The sequence below is a fragment of the Mobula hypostoma genome, chromosome 2, assembly GCF_963921235.1.
Source record: "Mobula hypostoma chromosome 2, sMobHyp1.1, whole genome shotgun sequence".
NCBI classification, from domain to species: Eukaryota; Metazoa; Chordata; class Chondrichthyes; order Myliobatiformes; family Myliobatidae; genus Mobula; species Mobula hypostoma.
This window is the reverse complement of record NC_086098.1, coordinates 88,054,905-88,078,456: the sequence shown is the minus strand read 5'-3', so window position 1 is coordinate 88,078,456 and position 23,552 is coordinate 88,054,905. Positions and strand designations below refer to the sequence as shown.

General features: G+C 44.1%; 1 protein-coding gene across 11 annotated transcripts in view; it reads left to right on the top strand.

The window, feature by feature from the left end:
• The window catches only part of dst (dystonin), a 637,976-nt gene that overhangs the window by 179,483 nt on the left and 434,941 nt on the right, over positions 1-23,552 (top strand). For 8 of the 11 annotated variants that reach the window (XM_063040140.1, XM_063040111.1, XM_063040095.1 and 5 more), the window contains 2 exons: positions 9,212-9,289; positions 14,521-14,613. In XM_063040140.1, coding sequence (XP_062896210.1) covers positions 9,212-9,289; positions 14,521-14,613 — 171 coding nt within the window. Of the gene's footprint in view, positions 1-357; positions 394-9,211; positions 9,290-14,520; positions 14,614-23,552 lie in introns of all 11 variants that reach the window. The other 3 variants (XM_063040054.1, XM_063040082.1, XM_063040133.1) reach the window with 1 other exon arrangement.

The following is a 23,552-nucleotide window of genomic DNA, read 5'->3' as shown; positions in this document are numbered from 1 at the left end:
GAATCTTTGAATGGAAGCATAAACATTTTCTCTCTTCCCAACTGCTGCCTCATCTGCAGAGCATCCAAAAGTTACTATTTTATTCGAAGGGTTTAGATGCAGCTGAGTTGGGGCGATCAATAACTTGGAGAGTAATGTGGAAGTAATGGGGTTCTTGTTTGCAGGCTGCCCTTTTATGAGAGGCTACCGATAGCAGCTGGGCCTCTTGAGTATGCATTGTTTCCTCTTCCTTTTGTTTGCTCTTCTCTTGTTTTATGTTTGCCTTGTGTTTTCATTTCATAAGACTTTTTTCTTCATTTCTCGTCTATCCTGTGCCTCTTTGTCCTTCTTTCCTGTACCTTCTCTATGGTTCGATAGCCAAGGGAGCGAGACATACTGAAGACGTTACGGTTGGTGAGTGCTGAGGAAGCATGTGCGTGTGGCCAGCATGAGGAGGATGATGGTGATAAGGGGGTAGGTTGCTTGACCAGCCCCCAATAACTGTACTAATGTTTCCTATACTGTTTGGTGAAATGATTGCATAACATAATTACAACTAAAAGTTACCTTAGTAACGTGCTAACTTTCTAGTAAAGACGGTGCACTTGGGGCAAGCGATTCTGCAGATGTTGGAAATCTAGAGCAACGCACACAAAATGCTGGAGGAACTCAGCAGGTCAGACAACATCTATGGAAAGGAATAAACAGTCAATGTTTCAGGCTGAGACCTTTCATCAAAATTGGAAATGAAAAGGGAAGATGCTATCTGACCTGCTGAGTTCCTCTGGCATTTTGTGAGGGTTGCACTTGGGGCAAACCCTACAACAGGTGCTTTAAGCTACTGCCAACCAGATTAATGCCAGCTGCCTATGGAGGAGTTTTTAAATGGAGACCCCTCTATTATTCAACATGAGCTGTTGTTTGGCAGTAACTATGCTTTTTTTTATTTACATGGGCAAGCAAGAGAAAAATAATAATTTGAATTCTTATTTCCTGTGTCAAAATATCACCATCATATTAGTTCCTTCTGTTTGCTGAATTAATCATTGAAGTCTTCCTTATACTTCTATTCCCCACATGTCTCTGAGGTGAAGTCATTAGAGAAAATTTAAAAGCCAGAGTTTGTAGTATGCCCACATAACATTCAAATTGGGTTCTTGGACAAGACGTTAAGGGCCAAGGGAATAAAACCTTCGACTTTGCAGTGGAATGACAGGTGGAATTTTTCATTGAAACAAGCATTTTCATTGGCGGTGCTCAAACAGGATTACATTTTGTACTAGTTATGAAAGGCATCAAATTAGGAACTGGATTTCCTTTGCCAATTCTTCTGATCTCTCTGATTTGATAGAATATTAGTCACTATCCAGAGAGATTCAGCTGGAAGTCCCTCAGTAAAACTCCTTTTTGAACCCAACGCTTGATGAGCTAGAGGTTTCAGGGGGTGGGTTACAGATGGGGTGATGGAAAGGCTCCAGTCTGTCCTATTATGTAAGTGGGTCCAAGTGAGGTGGTTCCCTTTGGCATCTTTTGTAAAAATGTTCCTTGCTTGCACTGTTTGGGCAGAATTTATTTCAATAATAGCAGATGGCTGCCTACTTGCTATTTTGCATTGCCAACATATTGCTGACTTCGCTAGGGTTGCTAACCCTCCAGAAGGATTTCACATGTAATATCTAGACACTATTGCAAGCAACCACAATAGTAAAATCTTAAGCCTTTTTTTTTTAGCTTTTCCTTTGAATGTTGTTGTTTATTTGGTGCAAAGATCCTAAGCATGCAAGAAAACTATCCTCAGGTTGGTGAAATGTGCATATAACAAACTCTTTGCAGGTGCTCCAGCTTGAGTTGGTGCACACATAACCTAGGATTAACTGCCAGTCAGGCTTGTATTGTGTGGGTGACTGAAATGGAAACAACTAGAAGCATGTTGCATTGACACGTCTGTTTGCCATTAAACTTATCAACTGTCCCTATAGTACCAGTATTACTGTGGTACTGAAATTACAAACAAGAGAAAGTCTACTGATGCTGGAAACCTGAGCAACACACACAAAATGCTGGAGGAACTCAGCAGGCTAGACAGCATCTGTGGAAAAAAGTACAGTCGAGGTTTTGAGCAGGTTTTGGCCTGAAACGTTGCCTGTATTCTTTTCTCAAAGATGCTGTCTGGCCTGCTGAGTTCCTCCAGTATTTCGTGTGTGTTACTGAGGTACTGAATCTTTAATGGAGGATCAGATGTCATTCCATTAGCTTCAGTGATCTTCCTTCTCCTGATGTCCAGTTTTTCTTCTCCTTTCTCCACTTGTCTAATCATTAGTACTCCTTCAATCAGACAACCATGTTGTTTTGGAGATTTAAGCCCTAACATTCTGATTCATACCTCAAAGAAGTAAGTATGACTTCTTGTCGGCTATTCAATGCTGGATCAGCTGTGTATTGGAAAGATGGAACGATTGGTTTAGTCATGGTCCCAGGCAGTAGCCTGAAGCTGAATTAGACTTTTCCCAATCTCAATGTTATAGACTTCTAGAGGCATACGACACAGAACCAGACCCCTTGACCCACTGAGTCCAAACCATCAAACACCCAGTTGCATGAATCCTATGCCAATTCCAGTTTTTATTCTCCCGATATTTCCATCAACTTCCCTCAAAATTCTATCTCAGACCCACACACTAGAGGCAATTTACAGTGGCCGACTAACCTACCAATCTGGATATCTTTGGGATGTGGAAAGCAACCAGAAAACCTGTGAGGACAAACCGGATGGAACCGTGGTTACTGGAGCTATGAGGCAGCAGCTCTACCAGCTATGTCACTGTGACACCTCAAGTGTTTTATCTAGTCATAACACTTCCAACATCTTCTCCCTCACCCATCTTCCTCCTTCCTTGGCTCACCTGCTGCTGCAGCCCTGTTCCACACTTTTGTACCTTCAGACCTAACAACCCCCATTTGACCACCTTGTGACATTCTGTAAAATTCAGCTCATTCAGACTCTTTTTTCCCCTGACCTTGTGATGTGATCTGCTCTGAGTTCCAACTTCAGCACTTACTACCTTTATGTTCAAATTCAATTGGCTTTGCCATTATTTATGATTCTTTATCTCTTTTAGCCTGACTGTATAAGAACATAATAAGAACATAAGAAATAGGAGCAGGAGTAGACCATCTGGCCCATCGAGCCTGCCTCACCATTCAATAAGATCATGGCTGATCTGTCCGTAAACTCAGCTCCATCTAACTGCCTTTTCTCCATAACCCTTAATTCCCTTACTATGTAAAATCCTATCTAACTGTTTCTTAAATATATTTAGTGAAGAAGCCTCAACTGCTTCCCTGGGCAGAGAATTCCACAGATTCACCACTCTCTGGGAAAAACAGTTTCTCTACATCTCCATCCTAAATCTTCTCTCCTGAATCTTGAGGCAATGTACCCTAGTTCTAGTCTCATCTACAAATGGAAACAACTTTCCTACTTCTATCTTATCTATCCCATTCAAAATTTTAGTATGTTTCTATAAGATCCCCTCTCACTCTTCTGAACTCCAGAGAGTATATCTGCTCCTCTGCTTATGGTTTTTGGCATCCTCCACTTTCTCTCCCCTTCACCCCACCACCCTCCATCTCTATCTCTACCACCATCCCTCCCTCCACTTCCTCCACCCCACCTCCCTCCATCTCTACCTCTACAACCACCCCTCCGTCCACTTCCTCCCCTTCACCCCACCTCCTTCCATCTCTACCTCTACCACCACCCCTCCCACCACTTCCTCCCCTTCACCCCACCTCCCTCCATGTCTACCTCTACCACCACCCCTCCCTCCACTTCCTCCCCTTCACCCCACCTCCTTCCATCTCTACCTCTACCACCACCCCTCCCTCCACTCTCTCTCCTTCACCCCACCTCCCTCCATCTCTACCTCTACCACCACCCCTCCCTCCACTTTCTCCCCTTCACCCCACCTCCCTCCATGTCTACCTCTACCACCACCCCTCCCTCTACTTCCTCCCCTTCACCCCACCTCCTTCCATCTCTACCTCTACCACCACCCCTCCCTCCACTCTCTCTCCTTCACCCCACCTCCCTCCATCTCTACCTCTACCACCACCCCTCCCTCTACTTCCTCCCCTTCACCCCACCTCCTTCCATCTCTACCTCTACCACCACCCTTCCCACCACTTCCTCCCCTTCACCCCACCTCCCTCCATCTCTACCTCTACCACCACCCCTCTCACCACTTTCTCCCCTTCACCCCACCTCCCTCCATCTCTACCTCTACCACCACCCCTCCCTCAACTTCCTCCCCTTCACCCCACCTCCCTCCATGTCTACCTCTACCACCACCCCCTCACCACTTCCTCCCCTTCACCCCACCTCCTTCCATCTCTAAATCTACCACCATCCCTCCCTCCACTTCCTCCCCTTCACCCCACCTCCCTCCATCTCTACCTCTACCACCACCCCTCTCACCACTTTCTCCCCTTCACCCCACCTCCCTCCATCTCTACCTCTACCACCACCCCTCCCTCTACTTCCTCCCCTTCACCCCACCTCCCTCCATGTCTACCTCTACCACCACCCCCTCACCACTTCCTCCCCTTCACCCCACCTCCTTCCATCTCTAAATCTACCACCATCCCTCCCTCCACTTCCTCCCCTTCACCCCACCTCCCTCCATCTCTACCTCTACCACCATCCCTCCCACCACTTCCTCCCCTTCATCCCACCTCCATCTATCTCTACCTCTACCACCACCCCTCCCTCCACTTCCTCCCCTTCACCCCACCTCCTTCCATCTCTACCTCTACCACCACCCCTCCCTCCACTTCCTCCCCTTCACCCCACCTCCCTCCATCTCTACCTCTACCACCATCCCTCTCACCACTTCCTCTCCTTCACCCCACCTCCCTCCATCTCTTACCTCTACCACCACCCCTCCCTCCACTTCCTCCCGTTCACCCCACCTCCCTCCATCTCTACCTCTACCACCACCCCTCCCTCCACTTCCTCTCCTTCACCCCACCTCCCTCCATGTCTACCTCTACCACCACCCCTCCCTCCACTTTCTCCCCTTCACCCCACCTCCCTCCATGTCTACCTCTACCACCACCCCTCCCTCCACTTTCTCTCCTTCACCCCACCTCCCTCCATCTCTACCTCTACCACCACCCCTCCCTCCACTTTCTCCCCTTCACCCCACCTCCCTCCATGTCTACCTCTACCACCACCCCTCCCTCTATTTCCTCCCCTTCACCCCACCTCCCTCCATCTCTACCTCTACCACCACCCCTCCCTCCACTTCCTCCCCTTCACCCCACCTCCCTCCATGTCTACCTCTACCACCACCCCTCCCTCCACTTTCTCTCCTTCACCCCACCTCCCTCCATCTCTACCTCTACCACCACCCCTCCCTCCACTTTCTCCCCTTCACCCCACCTCCCTCCATGTCTACCTCTACCACCACCCCTCCCTCTACTTCCTCCCCTTCACCCCACCTCCCTCCATCTCTACCTCTACCACCACCCCTCCCTCCACTTCCTCCCCTTCACCCCACCTCCTTCCATGTCTACCTCTACCACCACCTCTCCCTCTACTTCCTCCCCTTCACCCCACCTCCCTCCATGTCTACCTCTACCACCACCCCTCCCTCCACTTTCTCCCCTTCACCCCACCTCCCTCCATCTCTACCTCTACCACCATCCCTCCCTCCACTCTCTCTCCTTCACCCCACCTCCCTCCATCTCTACCTCTACCACCATCCCTCCCTCCACTTTCTCTCCTTCACCCCACCTCCTTCCATCTCTACCTCTACCACCACCCCTCCCTCCACTTCCTCCCCTTCACCCCACCTCCCTCCATCTCTACCTCTACCACCACCCCTCCCTCCACTTCCTCCCCTTCACCCCACCTCCTTCCATCTCTACCTCTACCACCACCCCTCCCTCCACTTCCTCCCCTTCACCCCACCTCCCTCCATCTCTACCTCTACCACCACCCCTCTCACCACTTCCTCCCCTTCACCCCACCTCCCTCCATCTCTACCTCTACCACCACCCCTCCCTCCACTTCCTCCCCTTCACCCCACCTCCTTCCATCTCTACCTCTACCACCATCCCTCCCTCCACTTTCTCCCCTTCACCCCACCTTCCTCCATCTCTACCTCTACCACCACCCCTCCCTCCACTTCCTCCCCTTCACCCCACCTCCTTCCATCTCTACCTCTACCACCATCCCTCCCTCCACTTTCTCTCCTTCACCCCACCTCCCTCCATCTCTACCTCTACCACCACCCCTCCCTCCACTTCCTCCCCTTCACCCCACCTCCTTCCATCTCTACCTCTACCACCACCCCTCCCTCCACTTTTTCCCCTTCACCCCACCTCCCTCCATGTCTACCTCTACCACCACCCCTCCCTCCACTTCCTCCCTCCTTCCATCTCTACCTCTACCACTACCCCTCCCTCCACTTCCTCCTCTTCACCCCACCTCCCTCCATCTCTACCTCTACCACCATCCCTCCCTCCACTTTCTTCCCTTCACCCCACCTCCTTCCATCTCTACCTCTACCACCACCCCTCCCTCCACTTCCTCCCCTTCACCCCACCTCCCTCCATCTCTACCTCTACCACCACCTCTCCCTCCACTTCCTCCCCTTCATCCCACCTCTATCTATCTCTACCTCTACCAGAACCCCTCCCTCCACTTTCTCCCCTTCACCCCACCTCCCTCCATCTCTACCTCTACCACCACCCCTCCCTCCACTTTCTCTCCTTCACCCCACCTCCTTCCATCTCTACCTCTACCACCACCCCTCCCTCCACTTCCTCCCCTTCACCCCACCTCCTTCCATCTCTACCTGTACCACCACCCCTCCCTCCACTTCCTCCCCTTCACCCCACCTCCCTCCATCTCTACCTCTACCACCATCCCTCCCTCCACTTTCTCTCCTTCACCCCACCTCCTTCCATCTCTACCTCTACCACCACCCCTCCCTCCACTTCCTCCCCTTCACCCCACCTCCCTCCATCTCTACCTCTACCACCATCCCTCCCTCCACTTCCTCCCCTTCACCCCACCTCCATCTATCTCTACCTCTACCACCACCCCTTCCTCCACTTTCTCCCCTTCACCCCACCTCCCTCCATCTCTACCTCTACCACCACCCCTCCCTCCACTTTTAGTGTCTTCGTGTTTAGTATCAAAGGTTTTAGAGCATAGAACATAGAACATTACAGCACTGCCCACAATGTTGTGCTAGACTTTTAACCTACTCTAAGAACAATCTTCCTCCCCTTCTCAGTCCCTCCTCATTCCTTTTCTCCAATGATACACTCTCCTCTGCTATCAGATTCCTTCTTCTTCAGTCCATTACCTTTTCCACCCTTCACCTCCCAGCTTCTCACTTCATTCCGCCTCCTCCACCCACCTACTTCCCCCACACCTGGCTTCACCTATCACTTTCTCCTCATCCCACCTTCTTATTCTGGCTTCTTCCCCCTTCCTTTCCAGTTCTGTTGAGGGGTTTCTGCCCAAGACATCGATTCTTTATTCCGTTCTCGACCTGTAGAGTTCCTCTGGCATTTTGCGTGTGTTACTCTTAAGATCAATCTGATCTTTTGCTGCTTAATACTTACTGGCTGTCACTCTACCTTTTGGCTGAGCATTTAGTCAACTGATCTGCAAGTAGCTAACCATAGTCTCCCGACGGTTGCTGGCAATAATTTATTAATAATGTTGTACTTAGTGCTAAATAATCAGAATATTTTTACATTTTGAAGAAACCTTCCAATAATGACAAACATCTTAAGACAGACTATAGTAACCATTCGAAAATTCATCCATTTCTAGTTGCTGAATTAGAGTTGCTCTAAGGTCCTCTGGATAGATGTTAAGAACTGAAATTTACTGGAAAAGTTTGCAAGTGCATGTTTCTAACCAGAATGTTGCTGATTGTGTCGTTTTCTCTGATCACATCTGTAAGTGACTGGGATTGGTCTTGCACACCTGATTTATTTTTCTAACTTTCCTTAACTTGCTGCATCTTGCTGGAGAAATGATATGACATTTTTACCAGGAGATGTTACAGTAGTCTTAGCAGTAGTTTGTTTACTGTAGTCAATAGTGACTCTTACTGAATAGGCTCCGTAGGCTGCTGTGAGCTTTTTAATCTGTTGTCTAAGTAGACAGTCTGCTATGAACCCTGTTGTAATATAGTTGACCAGCATAGCAGTGTCTCCTGATACTCTGATGCACAGAACAAAGAGTTAACTACCGGTAATTTGACACAGTGATGGGCTTTAGAATCCAAAAATGGGAATTAATTATAGGGTAAAGCTGATCATTAACATACTTCAGAGTATTCTTTTTCCAAAAAGCAATTTGACTGAGAGAATGTCGTTTTTTGTGTGACTATTTACTTGTCGTTCCCCTCCACTGAGAGGGAGTGTAAATGACTTTTTTTTAGCACCATCTGCCTTTGCTTGGTTCTTATGTCAACTAACAGGAGCTTAGAGATGAACCTCAGGGAAGAATTTGTTTTTACTAGAAGTAAATGTATGTTGTTGCTTCTTCCATCCGAGGGGATTTTCCATGAAGAATTCTGGCATCATGGCACTGACTTAAGGACCAAGCCAAGCCAGGCTGTAGGGGAGAGCAGGTGATTCTCTCTCTCACTCTGCAGGTCGTATTTTGTTCTGTGATATTCAGAAATACTGTGGTACTTCCTAAATTGTATCATTTTATGTTTCAAAAGATTGAATTTGGTAAAGGTAGTTTCAGAGGCAGTTTGACACTACCCTAAATTATGTGGTGTGCTTGTCATTTTGCACACTTTTTCCTTAAGTAGAGCAGATGAGATGTTCCCCAGTGTCAAATTGCCTCTGGAAAGAGTTAGCAGATGATTGGTGCACTGGGATTGCCTAAGGTTTCTTCCTGCCTTCAGATATTGGCGTTAAGGACAGCGAGGAGACTCTTGGTTTGGGCATTTAAACTGACGTATGGGAAATTTGGAGCATGCTGTTAAATGCTTCAATCCACCGAGCTTTCCACCCACCGCATCTCTCCTAGATCAAACACATGCTATGCAGCCACAACAATGCATGCAAAGCTTCAAGGAACTGCAGTGAATCCTTCAAGTGCTAATATCTGATTAAAGTGAGGAAATTTCTTTGACGGTCTTTTGTGGGGGCTTATTAATAAGATATCCATGTCTCTTTTTAACTGCAGCCTCGTGAGAAGGGACGTATGCGCTTCCACAGACTACAGAATGTACAGATTGCACTGGACTACTTGAAACGTCGACAGGTGTGTTTGGGATCCACGAAGCGGCGAGAGTAGCTCAGGAACCTTTGATTGGAATGGTGATCTGGTAGACAGTGTATGGGATTAATAGTGTGAATGTCTAGAAAATCTTTCTACAGGACGGTGACGGTTTGAGATGAGATCAAGAGGCCGCAAACAGGATAGTCACCAATAACTCCACCTGAGAAATTCATGAAAATCATCGTCATCCGGACTTCAGCTGGATTTAGATTGGGGATTTATTTATTAATCACATGTCAGAATCAGAATCAGGTTTAATATCACCGGCATGTATTGTGAAATTTGTTAACTTTGTAGCAGCAGCACAATGTAATACATGATAATATAGAAAAAATAACTGTAAATTACAGTACATATGCACGCACACACACACACATGGTGGGGGTCCTTAATGATGGACATCATCTTTTTGTGGCACTTTTCCTTGACGATGTTTTGGATACTATGGAGTAGTTTGTATTATGAAACATACAGTGAAACGCATCGTTTGCATTAACAACCAAAACAATCTGCGGATGTGCTGGGGCAGCCCCTAAGCATCACCACGCAGTCTGGTGCCAACACAGCATGCCCACCATGTTGAGCAGAACAACGTGCAGCTAACATACAATAGAACACAGAACATAGAATAGTACAGCACAGTACAGGCCCTTCGGCCCACAATGCTATGCTGACCCTCAAACACTGACTCCCATATAACCCCCCACCTTAAATTCCTTCATATACCTGTCTAGTAGTCTCTTAAATTTCTCTAGTGTATCTGCCTCCACCACTGACTCAGGCAGTGCATTCCACGCACGAACCACACTCTGAGTAAAAAACCTTCCTCTAATATCCCCCTTGAACTTCCTACCCCTTACCTTAGAGCCATGTCCTCTTGCATTGAGCAGTGGTGCCCTGAGGAAGAGGCACTGGCTATCCATTCTATCTATTCCTCTTAATTTCTTGTACATCTCTATCATGTCTCCTCTCATCCTCCTTCTCTCCAAAGAGTAAAGCCCTAACTCTCTTAATCTCTGATCATAATCCAATCTCTCTAAACCAGGTAGCATCCTGGTAAATCTCCTCTGTACCCTTTCCAATGCTTCCACATCCTTCCTATAGTGAGGCGGCCAGAAGTGGACACAGTACTCCAAGTGTGGCCTAACCAGAGTTTTATACAGCTGCATCATTACATCGCGACTCTTAAACTCTATCCCTCGACTTATGAAAGCTAACACCCCATAAGCTTTCTTAACCACCCTATCTACCTGTGAGGCAACTTTCAGGGATCTGTGGACATGTACCCCCAGATCCCTCTGCTCCTCCACACTACCAAGTATCCTGCCATTTACTTTGTACTCTGCCTTGGAGTTTGTCCTTCCAAAGTGTACCACCTCACACTTCTCTGGGTTGAACTCCATCTGCCACTTCTCAGCCCACTTCTGCATCCTATCAATGTCTCTTTGCAATCTTCGACAATCCTCTACACTATCTACAACACCACCAACCTTTGTGTCGTCTGCAAACTCGCCAACCCACCCTTCTACTCCAACATCCAGGTCGTTAGTAAAAATCACGAAAAGTAGAGGTTCCAGAACAGATCCTTGTGGGACACCACTAGTCACAACCCTCCAATCTGAATGTACTCCCTCCACCACGACCGTCTGCCTTCTGCAGGCAAGCCAATTCTGAATCCACCTGGCCAAACATCCCTGGATCCCATGCTTTCTGACTTTCTGAATAAGCCTACCATGTGGAACCTTGTCAAATGCCTTACTAAAATCCATGTAGATCACATCCACTGCACTACCCTCATCTATATGCCTGGTCACCTCCTCAAAGAACTCTATCAGGCTTGTTAGACATGATCTGCCCTTCACAAAGCCATGCTGACTGTCCCTGATCAGACCATGATTCTCTAAATGCCCACAGATTCTATCTCTAAGAATCTTTTCCAACAGCTTTCCCACCACAGATGTGAGGCTCACTGGTCTATAATTACCTGGACTATCCCTACTACCTTTTTTGAACAAGGGAACAACATTTTCCTCCCTCCAATCCTCCGGTACCATTCCTGTGGACAACGAGGACATAAAGATCGTAGCCAGAGGCTCAGTAATCTCTTCCCTCACCTTGTGGAGCAGTCTGGGGAATATTCCGTCAGACCCTGGGGACTTATCTATCCTAATGTATTTTAACAACTTCAACACCTCCTCTCCCTTAATATCAACATGCTCCAGAACATCAACCTCACTCATATTGTCCTCACCGTCATCAAGTTCCCTCTCATTGGTGAATACCGAAGAGAAGTATTCACTGAGGACCTTGCTCACTTCCACAGCCTCCAGGCACATCTTCCCACCTTTTTCTCTAATCGGTCCTACCTTCACTCTTGTCATCCTTTTGTTCTTCACATAATTGAAGAATGCCTTGGGGTTTTCCTTTACCCGACTCACCAAGGCCTTCTCATGCCCTCTTCTTGCTCTTCTCAGCCCCTTCTTAAGCTCCTTTCTTGCTTCCCTATATTCCTCAATAGACCCATCTGATCCTTGCTTCCTAAACCTCATGTATGCTGCCTTCTTCCATCTGACTAGATTTTCCACCTCACTTGTCACCCATGGTTCCTTCACCCTACCATTCTTTATTTTCCTCATTGGGACAAATTTATCCCTAACATCCTGCAAGAGATCTCTAAACATCGACCACATGTCCATGGTACATTTCCCTGCAAAAACGTCATCCCAATTCACACCCACAAGTTCTAGCCTTATAGCCTCATAATTTACCCTTCCCCAATTAAAATTTTCCTGGCCTCTCTGATTCTATCCTTTTCCATTATAATGCTAAAGGCCAGGGAGCGGTGGTCACTGTCCCCCAGATGCTCACCCACTGAGAGATCTGTGACAATGGGCTACAACAGCAAAACAAACCATGATCTCTACCAGATAACCAGGTCAGGCCTTCTCCAGGCTGACACTATTGGGTGGATGAGTGAATTAGTACAATACATTTATAAGAACCCTGCATAAATTCATGGAAAGTGAATGAAATAAGTGTTAATGCTGATGGAGTTTGGTGAGAGAAGATAACCCAATGATTACATTCTGCCCTTTACATTCTGAAAAATGGAACATTTAGGACTTCTCAACATTCAATGAAATCCAATCTGCCTGCTTAGATTGTCTCTGATTTTGTATGCACACAGCTTTGAATGTGAGAGGGCAAGTCACTAGGTGGTTAATTCATATGAAGTTCTTAGTTTTATAAATACAAGTGTAAAATCATGAAAGTTACGCAAATGGTTGGGGCTCAGCTGAAATTTGATGTGCTGATATTATCCTTCAGAAAGGATACCTGAGCCTTATAGCTGGGGAGGTTTACCTGAATGATACTAGACATTAGAGAAGCACTGATTGTTCTTCTAGTCGAAGACCAACAGGAGGTTTAATCATGCTGTTTTAAATTATAAAATGTTTAGACAGAGTTAAAGAGCAGTATTAATTACTGCTGGCAGGGGATTTTTTAAAAACAAATTACATTAACTGTGTATAATTGGCAAAACAGTTTTGGAAGAGGCGGGGAGCTATTTCACTTTTCTACAGTAACAATGCTGTAAACCAGTGGAAACAGCTTCACTAATAACTAAAATTATATATTTTATTTAAACTCGAAGGGAGGAATTGCGGAGTAATGGAAGCATTGAACGTAGAACAGTACAGCACAGTGCAGGCCCTTCGGCCCACCATGTTGTGCCAACTCTCAACCTACTCCAAGAGCAATCTAATCCTTCCTTCCCACATAGCCTCCACACTTCTTTCATCCATGTGCCTGGCTTAAATGCCCCTAATATATCTGTCTCAGCCTCCAACTCTGGCACCGTGTTCCACGTAGCTATCACTCTGTGTATATTAAAAAAACACCTCTGAGATCCCCACTATACATTCCACCCAACACCTTACAATTATGCCCCTTGTGTTGATCATTTGGGAGCATGCCTCTGGCTGGCCACTCTACCTGTACCCCTTATCTTGTACACCTCTATCACATCACCCCTCATCTTCCTTCTCTCCAAAGAGAAAAGCCGTAGCTCGCTCACTCTCATGAGACATATTCATGAATCTAGGAAGCGGAACTGAATTTATTTATTGAGATACAGCACGAATCAGGCCCTTCTGGCCCTTCACGCCGTGCCATCCAGCAACTCTTGATTTAACCCTAGCCTAAGCATGGGACAATTTAGAATGATCAATTCTACCCTACCAACCAGTATGTCTTTGGATTGTGTGAGGAAACTGGAGCACCCAGAGGAAACCCATAGTGACGAAAGGAGAACGTACAAACCCCTTACGACAGTGGCAGAAAATGAACCAAAGTTGCTGGTACCGTAAAGCATTGTCCTAACTATTACACTACTGTGCCGCTGCAATAGTGTAGTTCTTTCCCTATGACAGCACAATTGTGGTGGACTGAGTGACCACCTTCTGTATTGCTCTGGCTGTACAGTGAAACATTCCTTCGGCCTTGAGGTGGACAGAGATGTTCGATTACCACCTCAGCAATAGTTTCGGCTGTTTTCTTGCGAAATGTGTGCGTCATTGAGGGAAAGGTGCAGTAGAAAACCCAGCCATGGTGTGAGGAACTCCTCTTGGGTCACGCCATGGCACCAGAAACCAAAGACGATTTTCAGTTTTGACTAAGTGGAGGAAGAAAGGAAAGTGTTTCATTCAGTGAAAACCTACATTTCTTTTGAACTAGTTGGTTCTTCTTGTGGCTAACTCTGCATTTCTGCCCAGTTCCATTTACAGGCAAGTTGTTAGGCTGGAATTTCTCTCCATTAAATCATTCCCTTACTCAGGCCCAGTGCAGAATCACAAAAGTCCATTTGAGTCATACTTTGGAGCCTTGCTGTAGTAAAGCTATCAAATTTTTACTTCTCTTCAGCTCTTTATCTTTCCACCTATCACTTTCCAGTTTCTCACTTCAGCTCCCCTCCCCAGCCACCTGTCTGCCCCCTCACCTGGCTTCACCTAAAACCTTCTAGACCGCTGTCCTTCCACTCCCTCCACCACCTTATTGTGGCTTCCTCTCCCTTCCTTTCCAGAACTGATGAAGAGTCTAGGCCTGAAACAGTGACTCTTTATTCCTTTCCTTTGCTGCCTGATTTACTGTTTTCCTCCACCATTTTGTAGTGAACAATTTAATTAACTTGCCCTTTGTTTCTGGCATAACAGGTCAAATTGGTGAACATCAGAAATGATGACATAACTGATGGGAATCCCAAACTCACCTTGGGACTGATCTGGACAATTATTTTGCACTTTCAGGTATGTTTTTAAATATTTTATTTATGCTGGTTTGAGCTGGTTTGATTTAGCTGTCATTGGTTATGTTTCTGCTTTGAATTTGTGTATCCAGGCAATGTATATTTGTAGTTATTTCACCACTTATTTTGTGTGCGTGTCGGTATTTCATGCTTGGTTTAAGCTTCTCAGCAGGGACATTTGAGCAATATGTGTTTCAAGGTTGTTGATTTTTGTTGAGTAAAATTGATCCAAGTTCTTCGATTGCGTGAAGTAGAGTCAAATTAAGTCAAGTTAGCTTAATGGGTGGCAGAGTGGTGCATCTGTTGGAGCCAGTGCCTTACAACGTCAGAGATCTGACCTTGGGTGCTGTCTGCGTGGAGTTGCCACGTTCTCCCTGTGATCACGTCAGATTCCTCTGGGTGTTTTGGTTTCCTCCTAAGCACCAAACCTATGCAAGTTAGTAGGTTAACTGACCATTTAAATTACCTCTGAGGTGTAACTGAGTCGTAATATATGGGGGTGGGAGGCTATCTAAGTGGGCGATTGATGGTCAGCATGTTGGTGGGCTGAAGGGATTGATTTTGTGTTACATCTCTGTACAACTTGATGATTCTAAAATGGCAGGAACTAAGCAACTTGAGGATGTAAGTAGAAAGTCAACATCCTTTGAGTAGCAATTGCTGAAGGGTATATGTTCTTGCTAAAAGGCAACTGGTTGAGTACAGGACTTGATGCAGTGATGAAGAAAATAAAAATACCTGTGCCTCATACTGCCCAGTGCCTCGGGCAGTGTAAATATTAAATGAGAAGCTTTTGATGGTTTTGGGGTTGTACTCAATAGAGTTCAGAAGGATGAGAGAGGATCTTATTGAAACATACCGAATATTGAAAGGCGTGGAGTGTATGTTCGAGAAGATGTTTCCATTAGTGGAAGAGCCTAAGCTCCGAGGGTGAAGCCTCAAAATAAGTGGATGTACCTTTAGAACAGGGAAGAGAAGGGATCTTACCTTACAAATACTGCACTTGAGCTAGATCAATCCAAATTCCAATCGCTACTTGTTAAAACTTTGAGAAGATGGGGAGTGGATAGTGAATCTATGGAATTTGTTGTCACAGACAGCTCTGGGGGCCAAGTCGTTGGATGTATTGAAGGCAGAGAGTGATAGGATCTAGATTTGTAAGGTGGATTAAGGGTTACAGGAAGAAAATAGGAAAATGGGATTGAGGAAAAAAGATCAACTATGATAAAGAAGAGTCAATGGGCTGAATGGCCTAGTTCTACTTCCATATCTTATGGTCTTAAGAAGGACTAATATTTGAGCAAGTTCGGGTGGATGTTGTGTGAGATGAACATGGTGGGAAGTATTGCAAAAAGAAATGATTGGGGTTGGAAATCCTGAACTGGTGTACCTTGGTGTGAAAGTGGTGCGGAAGAGATTGAGATGGTTTTTCACTCTATGAAGCTAGAACCTGTGTTGGTCCTGCTCCAGACCCTAATGAAGTGGCCTGGGGTCAGAGGGAGGGTTAGTAGGTGTGAAAGCACTGTATAGCAGTGGCTTGGGTTTATTTTATGAACAGGGAAGGTTTTTTTTTGGGGAACCATTACATTGGCTAAATCAGCAATGAGATGTTCTTGATGATTTTATGAAGGATATTTGACAGTTGAGAGCTGGCAGCTGATGAACATGTATTCAGTGGCCACTTTGTTAGGGACAGGAAGTGCAGTACCTCATAAAGTAGCCTCTGAGTGTGTATCTTAGGGGCATTTTTGCTCCTGTAATCATTCTGACATTTTGATGTGATGTTAAACAATACCCCTTTGCTTGCTTGGGTTGATGAAAATGATTCCACAATGCTCCAATGAAGAGTCACAGCAGAGTTCTCCAGACCGATATTTAATTCTCAAATTATATCACAGTAAACAGATTATCAGATGATTTGTCTAACTGCTTTACTGGGACCTTGAGTACACAAAGTAGCTACAACATTTCCCACATTGCAACAATAACACCACTATAAAAGTACTTCATTGGATAAATACAAGGCTGTCTTGTTAAAGATGAGCATAACTTGTCTGTTCTCTGCTCTGTTGTATTTGTTGTGCTGATACAGATGTAACTGAGATTTTAATAACTTCAGACTTCTGTGGTGCTTTCCCTCAAGGGAGCCAAGTTGCCACTCTTTTCCTTTAACCATTTATGGCCAGTATTCTCATACTTTCCTTAAAAAGGCTTTTTATGGAGTGTTTACAGGCTCTGGCATCTGGCTTGTTGATTTTTAGAATGATGGAACCAGTTGACTGGATGCATGGAAAACTGATTTCTCAGATTCCATTATGCAGCAAGTTGTGATTTGAAAGGCGTTGCTTTAAAAGGGTAATGCAAACAGGACGCAACAGGAAAATCAAACACACCGGCAGTACTCTGGTTATGTAAGAGTTTCATTCCTCGGGACTGACTAGAAGTGTTTTTCTGCCCCATAAATCAGAAATGAACAATTCCTCTCAAAACCAAAATAAAAGCCTACTGCCTGGAATACACTCAATGGCCACTTTATTAGGTACAGGTGTGGAACTTGGTGTCTTCTGCTGTTGTCGTCCATCCACTTCAAGTTCCGATGTGCTGTGCATTCAGGGATACACACCATTGTTGTAAGTGTGGTTGTTTGAATTACTGTTGCTTTCTAGTCAGCTTGAACCAGTCTAGCCATTCTTTGACATGCACCCACAGAACTGCCAAAATATGTATACTATATACAACCTTGAGATTCGTCTCCTTACAGACAAAACAAAGAAACACAACCAAACTGAATTTAAAAAGACAAACACCAAAAGTGCAAAAAATAGAATAAATCGCACAAACAATAAAAGTAAGAAAATAACATTCAGACAGAACTGAAGTTGATGAAAGTGAGTTCAGAGCCATGAAACCCGACAGTTTTATTTTGTTTATACGGCATCTTGCTGTTGTATGTATCCCTCTCCATATGCCATAAGTTAATCATGCTTGGGCTTTTCTCTTTAGAGTAAAAGAAAATTAGAGATGATTTAATAAAGATGTAAAAGATGATAAGAGACATAGATCGAGTGGGTAGCCAGAGACTTTTTCCCAGGGGGCATAATTTTAAGGTGTTTGGAGGAAGGATGCCAGAGTTAAGTTTTTTAAGCAGAGAGCGGTGGGTGTTGGGGTGGTACGTTAGGGACATTGAAGGAACTCTTAGATAGGCACATGGATGTAAGAAAAATGGAGGTATTTGTATGAAGGAAGGGTTAGATTGACCTTGAGTATGTTAGGACATTGTGGGCCGAAAGGCCTGTACTGTGCTTTTACATTTTATATACAAACAGTGCATTTCGTCCATTTCTTTGAATATCTTCAATGCTCATCCTAATGATGCCCATAATTAAACCAATGAAACATATACTCTATTATCCCTTCTGGTAATCTCACAGAAACTCTTGTCTTTATGATATACTGTATTCAGTTGCTAGTGAATAACTAGCCTGCATTTCTGTTACTAACTTTCCGAGGATGAAAATTTCTTCAAAATCCATGAGAGAATATACATAAAATCAGATTTCTGTGGGTCATGTCTCCCATAACCTGGGAAGCAGCTGTATATAGAAATTAACTGCTTGCGCAGCCAAGAAGAAATAGTGGAGATGATCTTCAATACAGTGGGATGCTGTGATGCACTTTGAAGTCAGCGGCCTTGCGGTATTTAAAAAAGACTTCCGGTGTCAGCAGTAAATGGTCACTCTGTCAGTCTAATGCAGTGAAGTGCAGAATTTAATGGGGTTGCAATCCTTCCTGTCTTGTAGTTTAATGCTTGGAAGCTTGGTTCTTGACACACATTTAATAATGCTTCAGCCTGAAGGAAGTTGGAAGCCACTGAAACAACCAAGGAGGTAAATTATTACATAACAAATCTGGCACCCGAATCATTTCCAAAGCTAGCCAGTAAGTGAGGTTAGCTCAGACAGGGCCCACTGTGCTTTCTGAAGCAACTGCTGTCCTGAGGCAGGAGCTGATTAACACTCGTCCATTTGTAGGAGTTGCCATTGGTGTTGGCACCTTCGGGCCTTGTTTGGTTTTGTAGGTGTGATTTTTATTGGTAGGTCTAACTTTCCTCAGCACAATAACTTCCTGACGAGAGAGAAAATGTGTGGTATTTGCATACAGAAATGGTCCTTCTTTCCCACAAAGGACATCTTATTCACATCTATGACCACACAAGAAAGCAGCATCCATCATCAAAGACCCCCATCATCCAGGCCATGCTCTCTTCTGGCTACTACCATTGAGTGGCAGGTACAGGAGCTTTAGGTCTCACACAGGAACAGTTATTACCCTACAACCATTCATTTGCTGAACCAGTGTGGAAAACTCCAATTATTACCCTACAACCATTCATTTGCTGAACCAGTGTGGATAACTCCTCTCACTGCATCGCTGAACTATGGACTCACTTTCAAGGACTCTACAACTCATGTTCTCAGTATTATATATTTAGTTTTTCAAATTTATTATTTGCATGATTTGTCCTCTTTTGCACATTGGATGTTTGCCAGTCCTCGTTATATAAATAGTTCATAAATTCTGTAGTATTTCATTATTTTCATGTTAATAACCAGAAAAAAAATCTCAAAGTACTGTTTGGCGATGTATAATAAGATTACTTTGAACTTGAACTGTGATCAGGTCTCTTTGACTCCATTACTAAAGTTATATACATTCAGCGGCCACCTTATTAGATACTCCTGTACCTAATAAAGTGGCCACTGAGTGATGTTCATGGTCTTCTGTTGCTGTAGCCCATCCACTTCAAAGTTCGGCATGTTGTGCATTCAGAGGTGCTCTTCTACCCACCACTGTTGTAACGTGTGGTTATTTGAGTTGCTGTCACCTTCCTGTCAGCTTGAACCAGTCTGGCCATTCTCCCATGACCTCTCTCATTAACAAGGCATTTTTTCCCCACAAAACTGCCAATCACTGGATGCTTTTTTAGTTTTTTCCCACCATTCTCTGTAAACTCTAGATACTGTAGTGTGTAAAAATGCCAGGAGATCAGGTACCAACAGTCATTCACGGTCAAAGTCACTTAGATGACATCTCTTCTGATGTTTGGTCTGAACATCAACTGAACCTTTTGACAATGTCTGCATGCTTTTATGCATTGAGTTGCTGCCACATGATTGGCTGATTACATATTTCCATTAACAAATTATTGTACTTTATAAAGTGACCACTGACTGTAGGTCATAATAGAAACAGGAGTGGTCCCTCTTCACACTGTCCTATTATTCAATATAAACATTGCTAAACCTATACTTTGTTCACCAGACTTTTTTGCTTGAAATTCATCCATGTCAAAATCTATTGATCTAAGTTACAATTTTACTTTAGATACCATGTGAGCAATATAAATAGATTATACCATTTTGTGGTTCCACCCATGTTGACTTTAGTTCAGTAAGGGTGTGCTAAACAGGAAGGTGTTAACTGGGTAGCTGATGTTCTAGCAAAGGTTTTTTTTTCAGATAATTAAGCTTTTGATCTAGAGATCCAAAACAGGGAGTATAAGTATCAATTTTGTCATTAATAAGTCTAAAGTTCAAAGAAAATTTATTATCAAAGCATGTATACGTTATCATATACTACCCTAGATTCATTTTCTTTCAGGCATTCACAGTAGAACAAAGAAATATAATAGAATCAATGAAAACTAAGCAAAATAGTAACAAACAACCAGTGTGCAAAAGACAAACTGTGCAAATACAAAACAAATAATAAAATAATAGTAATAAATAGTAAATAAATAATACAGAGAACGTGATTTGCAGAGTCCTCAAAAGTGAGTTCATAGATTGTGAGTGAAGTTATCCACACTGGTTCAGGAGCCTGATGGCTGAGAGGTAATAACTGTTCCTGAACCTGGTGGTGTGGGACTTAAAGGCTCCTGTACCTCCTTCCTGATGGCAGCAGCAAGAAGAGACCATGGCCCAGATGATGGGGGTCCTCAATGACAGATGCTGCTTTCTTGTGGCAGTGCTCCTTGTAAGTGTGCTCAGTGGTGGTGGTGGTGGTGGTGGGGGGGGGGGGGGTGGTGCTTTTCCTGTGATGGACTGTGTTTTATCCACTACTTTTTGTAGGCTCTTCTGTTCCTGGGCATTGGTTTTGCCATACCAGGCTGTAATGCAACCAGTCAGGAGACTCTCCACTGTGTATCTATGGAAGTTTGTTAGTGTTTTAGATGACATACTGAACAGCGAATTTAGAAAAATGTCCTTTTGTGTATATAATGGTGAGACCGCAGAATTCCCTACCACAAGTAGTTGGCTGTCACTGATGGACTTAAGTCTGACATAAACCGCGTGGCCTTTCTCTCCTTGTATTAAAAATAAACTGTGACATACAGTACTTTGTAAAAGTTGCAAGGTCACATGGGCATTTTGGAACAAAAATCCATTGGTTAGTTAAAGACGATCCATCAATTGCAGGCATCAAGCTAACAAGTGATCTAGCATCCGTTGTTTGCAGAAGAGAGTTCAAAATCTCTGCCACACTCATAAGTTAATACTTTCTACCTTCAGTGCTGTGAGAAGCCTGGCTCCAGTTTTTAGGTGAATGCATAACACCTGACCAGCAGAAATAGAGCAGATGTCTTAATATCTTTGAAAATTTAAATTGTCTGCTAACTTAAACAGATTTCAGAAAATACGGCTATAGCATTTCACAAAGCTTTGTTATCTGACCTTTGGATCCCAGGTATGATTTTGGTAAGTCTGTGCTGCACTCCCTACACAACTATGTCCTTCCCAGGGTGTGGTGCCCAGAATTGCACTGCTGTTTGATGGGTGGTTCAACCAGAAGTTTGTATTTCTGTAATGTAAGTTCTACTAATTGTATTCCAGCCTACCAGATGTACAGGCCAGCTGACCCTTAGACATTTTGTTTATTTGTTTGTACCTAACTGTGACATTTTAATGATCTCTGTGCATGGACCCTCACTAATAGAACATAGAATGGTACAGCACAGTACAAGCCCTTCGGCCCACGATGTTGTGCCGACCCTCAAACCCTGCCTCCCATATAATCCCCCACCTTAAATTCCTCCATATACCTGTCTAGTAGTCCCTTAAATTTCACTAGTGTATCTGCCTCCACCACTTATTCAGCATATTCTGCTTTATGGGTCAGGAGCAGGTGATCTTGCATTTATCTCTGTTGAAAGTCATTAGCAGCTTTAGTCCATTGGCTCAATTTGCCCATATACCCTGTATCTGTAATTTAAGGCTTTGAGCTGAGCATAAGGGAAGGAAGATATTGAAACCTTATCTAATAAAATCTGCAGTCTGGCATCTGGCCAGAGCAGGATCTCTAAGTAAATGTAATTCTTCCAGTGCTGGAGATTGCTCAGACAATTGTACTTATTGTTACAAACACAAGAGATTCTGCAGATTATGGAAATTCAGAGTAACACATACAGAATTCTGGAGGAACTCAACCCGTCAGGCAGCATCTACGGAGAGGAATAAAGATTCAACATTTCAGGCTGGTGCCCTTCATCAGGGTGATGATGAAGGGCCTCGGTCCAAAACATTAACTGTTTATTTCTCTTCATAGTTGCTCAAAGTTTGGTTCAAAGTAAATTTATTATCGAAGTACATATATATCACCCTGAGATTAATTTTCTTGCAGGCATACTCAATAAATCCATAATAGAAAAATAACCATATTAGCATCAATGGAAGACTGCACCAACTTGGGTATTCAACCAGTGTACAAAAGACAAGAATCTATGTAAATGCAAAAAGAAAGAAATAAGAATTATAATAAATAAATAAGGAATAAATATTGAGAACATGAAACGAATAGTCCTTGAAAGTGAGTCCATAGGTTGAGGGAACATTTCAATGATGTGCAAGTGAAGTTGAGTGAAGTTATCTCCTTTGGTTCAAGAGCTTGATGGCTGAGGGGTAATATGTGTTCCTAAACCTGGTGATGTGAGTCCTGAGGTTTAAATTATTAAATAGCTTAAACTGTTAATAAGAGACAAATGCTTTTGTTGTTTTTTTGCTAATGCAGTTCTTTCTCGGGAAGCTTTTGCATTGAAACTGTTGGGGCATGGTTTTGCTGACTGTCTATTTGGTGAGGTCAGTGGATAAGTCTGGGGTGGCATAGTAGCGTATCGGTGACCATAATGTTATCATAGTGCCAGCTGTAAGATCGGCGTTCAACTCCTGCTGCTGTCAGTGAGGAATCTGTACTTCCTCCCTGTGACCGCGTTGTTTCTCTGGGTGCTCTGATGACCTGTCACATTTCCAAGACATATGGTTAGGGTTAGTGGCTTGTGCGCTTGCTGTGCTGGTGCTGGAAGCATGGTGAGACTCGCGAGCTGCCCACCACAGTCCTTGCTGATTTGATTTGATTCAAAAAGATGCATTTCACTGTAGGTTTCGATATACATATGCCAAATAAAGCTAATCTCATTTTAAGTGGGATTTCAGACCTCATCACCTTTGATAATGTGAAGTGGTTTAACTAGATAATAACAACTATCATTGGCAAATCAAGATATAAACAGTTGTCAGGTTATTTATTTGAAGTCAATGCATTCTTTGTGAAGTATTCTCAATAACAGTCTGTATCCGACACTTCTATTTGTACATACAACTAATGTACACACCATATGACCTAACCTTTGAAATTCCCTCCATATCCCTTGCTACCCATTTTTATTCCTTTATGGTGTCGCATAAAACCTACACCTTTAACTAAGCTGCTGGCCCAGTCCAGGCTCTTTGGATAGTGTGCTCATTTCTAATTAATAATAATAATAATAATGATGTTGATAATAAGTACTTTTTTGCTTCTGAGTGGGAAATTCTTTCGTTACAGCAGCAACATTTAAAAACACACTTAGCAGTGTGCAGACTTAACTAAAATAGAGAATAATAA